This window comes from Triticum urartu, chromosome 4 (assembly GCF_003073215.2).
Source record: "Triticum urartu cultivar G1812 chromosome 4, Tu2.1, whole genome shotgun sequence".
NCBI lineage: Eukaryota > Viridiplantae > Streptophyta > Magnoliopsida > Poales > Poaceae > Triticum > Triticum urartu.
The window spans coordinates 346,472,346-346,483,195 of NC_053025.1; the positions used below are offsets into that span (position 1 = coordinate 346,472,346).

Here is a 10,850-nt window from a genome sequence, read left to right on the forward strand (position 1 = left end):
TCAATTATACAAAAAAATCGAGTTCATGAACATTTTTTTAGGATTGGTGAAGTATTTTTTTTTCAAATTCGTGAACTTTTTACCAGTTTGTGAACATTTTTTTCAAGCTCCGAACTTTTTCAATTCTGTCCACTTTTTTTCAAACTTGCCAACATTTAAAAAATCATATTTTTTTCTAAAAGTCAAGGGCTAGTTAACGGTCAACCGATCAATTGTCCACTGGTCAAACCAGGCGGGCTAGCGAGTGACCTAGCATAGCTGGATCGGCCAACACGCACGCTGGACTGTGATTTAACGGTGCTAGCGCCCAAGCCTTCAATAGGAGCTCTCATGATATGTACTGTATCACTTAACGCGATATGTATGGAGCAATCGTTCATGTCGCTAGAGTCGGGTGAGCCAGCCCATTCATTACTTTGGATCGCTAGCTTCGTCCATTCCTGTTGTTTTTCTCCACTCCATAAAAAAACTGAACAAATGTTCAGAAATTGTTTGGAACTTTGAAAACTTCTCATGAATTCAAAAAGGTTCATGAATTTTAAAAATTCATGATTTTTTTCGTAAATTAGAAGTATCATGAATTCAAAAAATATTCATGAATTTTAAAAAGACCATCAATTCAAAAATTGTTAACGGATTCGAAAAATGGTTTGCAGATTAGAAAATGCTCATGAATTTGCAAATTGTTCATGAAATTAAAAAATTCTTCACTGATTTGATAATTTTCATTAATTCGAAAAATGTTTGTGAATTAAAAATATGTTCATGGATCTTAAAAATATTCACGGTTTTGAAAATTATATATGTCTTCAAAAACTGTTCATGACTTAAAATATGTTGACGCATTTCAAAATTGATCATAAATTAAAAAACGTCTACTAATTTTAAAAATGTTCACGACGTTGAAAAATGTTCATGAATTAAATAAAGGTCGCAAATTTGGAAATTCTTAATGTCCTTAAGAAATCAAAGGAGAAAATAAAATAGATTATAAAAAGAAACAAAAAAGGGATAAAGAGAGAAGGAATGAAAAAAGAATATATTAAAAATAGAAAACCCTTGTTAATAAAAAAAGTGATGGAGAAAACCTTATATTATCTTCACGACGTTGAAAAATGTTCATGAATTAAATAAAGGTCGCAAATTTGGAAATTCTTAATGTCCTTAAGAAATCAAAGGAGAAAATAAAATAGATTATAAAAAGAAACAAAAAAGGGATAAAGAGAGAAGGAATGAAAAAAGAATATATTAAAAATAGAAAACCCTTGTTAATAAAAAAAGTGATGGAGAAAACCTTCTATTATCTTCACGACGTTGAAAAATGTTCATGAATTAAATAAAGGTCGCAAATTTGGAAATTCTTAATGTCCTTAAGAAATCAAAGGAGAAAATAAAATAGATTATAAAAAGAAACAAAAAAGGGATAAAGAGAGAAGGAATGAAAAAAGAATATATTAAAAATAGAAAACCCTTGTTAATAAAAAAAGTGATGGAGAAAACCTTCTATTATCTTCCCAAAACCAGGTTGCTAAGTCCGTTGGGCGATTGTGGGAATGGGGGGATTCCAATTTTGGGGAAGGGGAGTGTGAATGCTATTTATCGCATTAAGCGATCGCGCCAGGATGTCTCGTCAAGGTTGTAGACTAGTTGGGCCGGCCAATTTTCACGCAATGTTCGAACGGAAATTTGAATGGGAAATAAGGAGAAGAGGGGATCGATCTCTGGTCGCTATGGAGAGAGCTCGCGACGCAAGCCACTGTGCCAATACCTTTCCACACGATAAGACTAGTCACAAGGGGTAGTAACATAGACTAGTAACATGCATATGTTACCGGTCTATGTTACTACCTCTATAGTGGTGAGTAACATATGTGTGGTAACATGCAACACTTCATTTATTATGCTATAGACTCATCTTGCCATGATATGTGTGATGTTACTTATACTACTAGTAACTAGCTACGTTACCACTTCCCTATCTTTCTCCATTTATTGTTTGCCACATCACCTATTTTATCTAGATATGTGTGATATTACTATATATGTTACTCCCATTGTGGGTAGTCTAAATTGGTGGTGCGTTTTCTACTTGAGGCAAACAAAGTCGGTCTTCCATTGCTTTTACGGTTTTTTTTCTATTTTTCTTTTTATTTTGATAGGATTTTCTTTGATTTTATTTGGTTTCTTTTTCTTCTCCTGTTTTTGTTTGGTTTTCTTTGTTTCTTCTCCATTTTTGTTTGTTTTTTTCTTCTTCTTCACTTTTTGTTTTTAAAATTATGTTTGATTTCGTTTTCACTCTACATTTTCGTATATGTCAAGAAAGTCTTTTAATAAATGATCAACATTTTTTGTACACATGTTCCACATTGTCCTAACGCTTTTTCAATATTTTTCAAATACTTATTTAAACAAATTCTTGTTCACATTTTTATTACTTATTTCAACATTTTCCAAATACTTGTTCAACATTTTTTAACACTCATTTCAACATTTTTCAAATACTTGCTCAACATTTTAAATCATTGTCGAGGAAATCATTAACTGGTAACTGCTCGGTTGGCTAGCGAGTAGGGGATTAATAGGCTAATCGGCAAGTTAATCGGCCATTTAATCAATTAATCGGACGATTTATCAGTTTATCGGCTACTCGGTGACCCTATGAGTAGGGATTAATCGGCAAGTTAACTGGTTAATCGGGTGAATTCTTGAACAGGGTTTTAAATACTTATTCAACATTTTTATATACTCATTCAACATTTTTCATACACTCATTCAACATTTTTTAATAATTATTCGACATTTTTCAAACACTTGTTCAATATTTTTATTACTCATTCAACAATTTTCAAATATCAGCTCATCATTTTTCAAATTCTTGTTCAATATTTTTTTAATACTTATTCAACATTTTTTAGATACTTGTTCAACATTTTTCAACTGTGTTTTGAAGAGTTTATTCATAATATGTGTGTGTGTGTGTGTGTGTGTGTGTGTGAAGAATATGTTAAAAATATAAAGAAAACTGTGAAAATAAAGCAAAAAATAAGAACGTAAAACAGAAAATAAAAAACTCCAGGTGGCTGGCGTCCCGCGCGGCTGGGCCGGCCCATCCGGGGCTTCCCCGACGCGAGAGCTACACCTGGCTCGCTTAAAGCGAGAAACAGGGAAAAATCCTATGCGCCGCTCATTGCATCATTGTCGACAGAACTCACAGGCATACCCCGCATCGCTGGCAGTGGGCCGGCCCTTATACGAGCGTAGCTAGCCGGTTTTGGGAACCTTCTAGAAGGTTACCTGAACCGTTTTTTTTCCTTTTTGACCGCTTTTTCTGTTTCTTCTATGGTTTTTTTCGTCTTTCTTTTTTCCGTTTTTATATTTCTTTTTCTTCTTTCTTTTCCTTTTCCCTGTTTTCTGTCTGTTTTTTTTATTTTTTTCGTTTCTTTTGAAAGTTGTTCGGAAAGTTCAAAATTTGTTCGTGTCCAAAAGTTCAAAATTCCGAAAAATATTCGTGTTTTAAAAAATCGTTAATAAAATCAAAAAAGTACACATTTTTCAAAAATTGTTTGGGCATTTGAGAAAATTTTATTGTTTTACAAAAATTGTTTGGAATGCTTTTGTTCAACTTTTCTACTATTTTTGATAAATGTTCCCATTTTAAAAAAATGTTCTTGTTTTCATTTTTTGGGAGTTTCAAAAAATGTTCCCATTTAAAAAAATGTTCACAAATTTTGTAAAATCTCTGTAAATTTTGTCCAGGAATTTCAAAATATCTTCACGTTTCAAATTTTTGTTTTGAAATTTGAAAAAATGTTCTCGTTTCAAAAAAACTGTTAAATAGTTTCAAAAAATGTTCTTGTTTTTTAAATTTTGTTCAAAAATTTAGAAAGTGTTTGCGTTTCACAAAACATTCCATTTCTTGAAAAAAAAATGCCTTCGAAATTCCTGCGCAGCATGTCTGGTTCTTTAGGTCTGATGCTACTCTTTAATCAACCACACCTACTAGCTCAGCTGGTAGGAAATCGTCAGGTATGGCGGTGCGTCATGTGTTCGACTCCCCACAACCGCATATACATATGTTTAGCCTCAGTGCGTGTTCGATTTCGGTTTTCTGTCTTCATGGCCCGGCCCAGTCGAAGCCCCGCCGGGTTTCAAAAACTTTCCAAAATATTTAAAATGCAAATTTCATAAAAGTTCATGGAACCAAAAAATGTCTCTGAATTCGAATAATGTTCACGAGTTTGAAAACAATGTTGATGGTTTTAAAATATGTTCGTGAATTTGGATATTGATGAACATTTTTTGAATTGATGAACAAATTCTCAATTCAAGAACATTTTCCCAAAAAATCGGATGAATTTTCAAAAAATGGGTGACATTTTTTTAATTTGATGAACATTTTAAAAAATTACGGTGAACAAATTTTGAATATGATCAACATTTTTTGAACTCGATGAACAAATTCTCAATTCAAGAACATTTTCCGAAAAAATCGGATGATTTTTTTGAAATTGATGAACATTTAAAAAAATTACGGTGAACAAATTTTAATACGATGAACACTTTTTTAACTTCATGAACAAATTCACAAATCAAGAACACTTTTTTGAAAACCGGATGAACTTTTGGAAAACTGGATGAACATTTTTTTGAAGTTCATGAACAAATTCACTAATCAAGAACACTTTTTTGAAAACCGGATGAACTTTTGGAAAACTGGATGAACATTTTTTGCATTTTATGAACAAAATTTGAATTAGATGAACATTTTTGAATTCGGTGAACAAAAAATGTTCATTTTTTCAAAAACTCAGAAAAAAAGAAAAAAGAAAAACAAAGGATAAAAAAGGAGATGAAGAAGAAATTTAAAAAGCGAAAAAGGAAAAGAAAACAGAAAAAAACTGGGGGACCTCGCGCCCCACAGGAGCCGCCCCTTTACTACTACAGCAGTCGTGCCTGGGCCTGGGGAACGACATGCGGGCTGGCACACCACGGCCTGTAAGCACATTTATCCCAGGCTGTGACGTGTCGTTCTGGTTGTGATGGAGGCCCAACCCATACACTACAAGGTTGAAGCCCACGGTTTTACTTTCATCGGGTTGTTGTTGTTCTTCCTCTCTCTCTCCTTCGTGGTGTCGTCGCCTCTCATCCAAAGCTTTAGCGAGGGAAGGGATTCAGGCCGTGATGGTGGGGAAAGGAGGCGAGGCCGCGGCGTCGGCGCAGCACAAGGAGGAGCACGAGGAGGACGGCGACATGGTTGGAGTGGTGAAGCTGATCAGCGCCGAGGGTTTCGAGTTCGTCATCGACAAGAAGGCAGCCATGGTCTCCAACACCCTCCGGAACATGCTCACCTCACCTGGTATCCTTCCTACCCTCTGGTCCATCCGTCCATCAATCGATCAATCGATCGGTATTACTGACTAATCGAATTGAAATCGATGAGCGTTAAGGTGGCTTCGCGGAGACGCGCGAAGGCGAGGTGAGGTTCCCTGAGATCAGCACCGCGATCCTAGAGAAGATCTGCCAGTACTTCTACTGGTCGCTCCACTACGCCAGGTAAATCCCTTACTTCAGACTCGCCTTCCCCCCTCTGTACGTCCAGATTATCAATCAAATAAGCTTAATTTTTGTTTGTGGGGATAAATTTGCTTAACTGCTCACCCCAATTAGATAACTCTGTCCGTGCAAGCAAGGCCGTGAAACAATCAGATTTAGGTGCCTGTGGCTTGCACTTGTTTTGCCCTGCCAACCATCGTCCTGTTTTATTTGTTTATTTATCGATTGCTTGAACTAAGATCCATCACAGAGTGCTCTTACAAAATCTTGCCAACAATCATACAGCCTGCCTGGCTCCCATTCATGTATGTTGCAGGTTTCTTTTGTTAAAATGTTTCGTGTAAATGTCCAGAACTCCAGAATAAGGCCCTGTTTGGTTCATAAGTCCTAGGACTTTTTCTAGTCCCAACTAAAAAGTCTCTAGTCCCTAAAAAGTCTCTCCCTGTTTGTTTCCAGAGACTAAAAAGTCCCTAGTCCCTTCCTAGAGGTTATTAAATGACCATGTTGCCCCTAGTATATAGAAAAATAACAATCAAACAACACCATGGGGTGGCGGGCCATTGAATGCATGGAGGGGCATCGTTGGAAAAGTCCCAAAAAGTCCCAAAAAAGACTCTCCTTGAGAGTCTTCTTCATTTAGTCCCAAATGCCTAGTTTAGTCTCTAAAAAGTCCCTCCCGTTTGGTAAAAAAGTCTCTAAGAGGGACTTTTTCTAGTCCCTACACAAAAAAGTCCCTGGAAACAAACACCCCTAAGTGTGATGACCTAGAAAGCATATCTGTGTCTTTAAGGGTACTTATTGTTTGCTCATTCGTTACTGTAAACGAACCAAATTAAATGCTTAGGGTATCTCTAACGGCAAACACGATGCCCCATTTGTCGGGTAATCCAACGGTATCCCTCAATTGTCCGCCACTTTGTCCAATGGAGAGAGGAGAGAGAAGTGGGTTTGTTGTGGGGTCGGAGTGGTCCTATGCTGAGTTGGCGGTGTCTGCGGACATGTCCGGACTCCCCTACTTCGCCTCTCGATCTGGGGCCAGAATGGGGTATTTTGGACGTCCGGACAGAAGTAGGGGATACCGTTGGAGGGCTTTTTATCTCCAGACAGGCCAGTCCGGACATAAAGAGGGAATAATAGCTTTCTATGACTTCTTTTCAGAATTCTGAGAAAAAATCTCTATATGATTCGTTTACAGAATATTTAGGAGCAGAACCAATTGAATGGTTCCCATGTATTCCCTCTCTTAACTTTTATTTATGGTTCATCAAACTTGTTCAGTGGTTAAACTTATGAAGCATGTGAAGTTTATACTCCATCATCCCAGTCAAATATTTCGTGCTTACAAATGGCACACTAGGTGTTTTGCTGTCCTTGCCCGATAATAAGCACTAGCAGGTTGGTGAAGCATAATCCTCGCGTGAGGGAGTGGAATACATCACACAACTTCAAAATAACAGATATCAGAATATTTACAATCCAGGCATTTACCTTGGACCATACTATATATCATGCACATGAGATGTCCATATACTTTCTTTTCTGTTGCACTCCTCATGCTATTATTTATCTTTCCTGTTTTATTAGTGGGTACTGGTCATGCATACATCTCAGGATTTCTGGTGTTATTTTTACTGCAAGCTAAATTATGACTTCTTGGATTATTTTGTCACTTGTGGGGGCAAAGCAAGAATTTAACTGTGTGTAAGATGATGTTTCCTATGCTTACTGCTTTTGTGAACAACTTCTCCATTCACATGCCCATTTGAGTAAAAATCATTTTTTGTTCTGGAACAAGGTCACATGCTCCGTCTCATTTGTGTGAAGTCACCTCTTATACACTGGTACAACAATAATGACACGCCAACAACACATGCAGCTTTTGCATCAAGCTACAAATACCATATGGTTCCTACCACCTATCTACTCTATTGTAGCTGTACCAAACCTTGACAATTTTCTTAACCGAGGTGTTCATGAAATGATATAACTCAATAAATGTGCAATGTAACCTTAAATGTTTTCTTCCTTAGGTCTTGATAGGTGCTCTTAACTTTTAATCCATAATTTGTCAGGGTAAATTCAGTTGTCTTGAGTTTTTCGTCTGATTATGAGGCACTTAAGTTTTATTTTATTTTTACTACAGAGGTTGCCTAGAATTGTATGCTGACTATCGTTCACAAGCTGTATTGTTCTGAAGAATTCTGCCGAAAACTGGATAGTCTACCAGGGCCTGGGGGCAGGTTGTGCCATAGAGTTTTCGGTAGAGTAGGTTCTGTGCTGGGAAAAACGACATTCCTCAAAAATATCCAGCACTTACTCGTGTTTCCCAAGCTAGCAGTTGTTACTTGAGTTTAGTGAAAAAAAGGCGTGCTTAGGCACTAGGCGGCAATAGGATGCCTAGTGCTTAAGAATGCTAGCCGTGTGCTTAGGCGACGCAATTTAGCCTGGCAAAACAGACAATTAAGGCCTAGCACTTTTTTCCTCAGTTGGAGTAGAATGCCCGCCCCTTGCACTTGGTTCTCTGTTCAAATGAGATTTTGATGAAAACTCCATATTGGCATTTGGTGTGTAGAGGTGAAGAGATTTCCCCGTGATTAGAGGAGAATTTGGTGTGTTTTTCACATATATTGCGGATTCCACCTTGACTTTGGGTAGTTCCTTGCATAAAGAAACAGAAGCAGTGTACTGATAAGCCGTGTATTAAGTGGTGTGTTTGCATATCTCATCCGTTGCGTTTGTTTGACGACTCCATTGTTTTGTTTGTAGTGGGAAGGAGACGGCGGAGTTCCCGATCGAGCCAGAAATAACGCTGGAGCTGATGATGGCTGCAAACTACCTCGACACTTAGCCTGGAAAACTGCATGGTTGTTGACAAGATGAATCCATCGTCCACTTGGGTTCATTCAGTAGAAAATGCGATGTTCCACCATTGTGCTTGCCTTGTCTCACTACAGTATATGGGCTTAGTAAACTAAACTGCTAAGGTTGCGATGGATGTATCGCGCGGTTAGTAGCATGAATCTGTCGTTACTGGACTTAACAGCTTGGCCGGGATCAGATCTTGTTGTTGTGTCATATCAATCAAAACTGAGGCGCGACCAGATCTTATCAGCTGTATCATCTGTTGGACTGTGATCAGCTGGGCACATGTCGCTTGTTTCTACATCGCACACACAAAGATTCCACGCAAGTGATGCAACTGGATTCCATCGACTTGTCTAGACCATTAGCCAGCGCAGGACGTTGTGACCTGGGGCGGCTGCTACAACTCTTATCCAACGTTATTAATACTTGTTGCGTCTCATAGTGGTTCTTGCCGTCATGGGCATGACAGTGATCTTACCAGTTCTTCCTTCTGATAGTAGTTTTATCATCACACTTGATGTCGATGCCGCAACGCACAAAAACTGTTGTATGCACACATGATTAGAAATGTGATGTAGCCGCATTAGCATCACAAGAAAAGCCATCACACCGTGTTCCTCTCCTCCAACTAGTCATGAATCAATGCTTGTCATATTTTTGGATCAATCTAATCTAATGTCCAATGGGTATGCTATAAGATGTACAAGTAGTCATCAATTAACGCTTCCCTTTCCAATACTGCCATCGTTTCTAAGTTAAACAATGTGGGTATTAGTCTTGGAAAGAATGAGAAGAATATTTCTATTTTGACTAATGCTTTGAAACATTTGGAATATGACCGATTAAAAGTTACTCCACGTGTTTCTAGCAAGTCTTATGCCTCTCATATGATGAGGAGGAGCTGCATGCCACATCAAATGGTCAGCTACTCTCTCATTTAGTAGGAGCGGTTTCGGACGTGGGTCTAGATGAATCCGAGCTTAGTTCATTAATTCAGCTTACAACATCCGGACGTAAGTCAAAGACTGCACGTTTGAAAAAAATAGCAAGTCCCATAAGAGGGTGAAGTGTTCTAAATCCCTTATTGTTTCCTCATGAATGGAATGTTTTTTAATCGCAGAGATCTTCATGACTTGGCTAAACATTTATTTATTGCGGAATGTAATAGGGAGCACAATTTAGATTTTGTGGCTATCTCTGAAATGGGGAGACGTGATTTCTCAGTGAGTCTGCTTGACCGTCTTTCAGGCGCGATAGACTTTACTTGGGTTTCACGCCCGCCTAAAGGTCGTTCTGGTGGCATTTTACTTGGCGTAAATACAGGGACTATGGATGTTTTGGCTAGTTCGGATGGTGAGTTTCACGTTAAACTCCATATTCGCAACAAGGCCGACAACTTCACATGGACCCTCGTCGCCGTGTATGGGGCAGCCCAGGATGAGTCAAGGCCGATTTTCTCCGTTCTTATAGGTGGGGATTTTAATTTGCTTCGATTTCCAAATGAGAAAAGCCGTGGTAGGTTTGATAATCATTGGCCTTTCTTTTTCAACGTTGTCATCGATAGTCTAGATCTGCGAGAGGTTTCCATGATTGGAAGACAATACATTCCTATTTGCCTCCTTAATGTTAGTTTTAAAATATTCATGAAGGTTGCGACTATTAGGCTAAACTCGGTTGCTGACCATGTGGTTCGCCCTACACAAACAACTTTTATGCAAGGCAGACACATCCTAGATGGAGTTGTTATCCTTCATGAAACAATCCATGAATTACACCGGAAAAAGTTGAATGGGGTGGTACTCAAAATAGACTTCGAAAAGGCTTATGACAAAGTCAAGTGGCCCTTTCTTCAACAGACTCTCAGAATGAAAGGATTTTCTGCAGAGTGGCGCGCTTTGGTCCATAGCTTCGTTTCTGGAGGTAGTGTTGCCATTAAGGTCAATGATGACGTTGGACACTATTTCCAAACGGGAAAGGGATTGTGACAAGGTGACTCGATATCGCCCATGCTATTCAATATAGTGGCAGATATGCCAGCGGTCATGATTGAGCGTGCCAAGTTTGATGGCCAAATTGATGGGGTAGTAAATCATCTAGTCGATGGTGGTCTCTCTATACTTGAATATGCGGACGATACGATTCTCTTTATGGATCATGACCTCGAGAAAGCGAGAAATATGAAACTGATTTTATCAGCATTCGAGCAACTCTCGGGTCTTAAGATCATTTATCATAAAAGTGAATTATTTTGCTTTGGCGACGCTTCAAGACGAGGCCCACTTGGTACGATGAACTGTTCGGATGCGAGTTGGGCCAGTTTCAGATCACATATCTGGGGATGCTGATACATTATTGCGAGACTCACAAATGCTGAATGGAAACATGTCGAGGAGAGACTGCAAAAAAGACTTAGCAGTTGGAAAGGTAAACTG

The 10,850-nt window shown here is 38.4% G+C and overlaps 1 protein-coding gene across 1 annotated transcript; it reads left to right on the forward strand.

Annotated features, from left to right (window-relative positions):
* The first annotated feature begins 5,081 nt into the window (after positions 1-5,081).
* LOC125551646 (elongin-C-like) lies at positions 5,082-8,670 on the forward strand. Its single transcript, XM_048714916.1, has 3 exons — positions 5,082-5,356; positions 5,448-5,553; positions 8,320-8,670. The coding sequence occupies exons 1-3, from the start codon at positions 5,182-5,184 to the stop codon at positions 8,399-8,401; spliced, it is 363 nt and encodes a 120-aa protein (XP_048570873.1). The 5' UTR covers positions 5,082-5,181; the 3' UTR covers positions 8,402-8,670.
* The last annotated feature ends 2,180 nt before the right edge of the window (positions 8,671-10,850 follow it).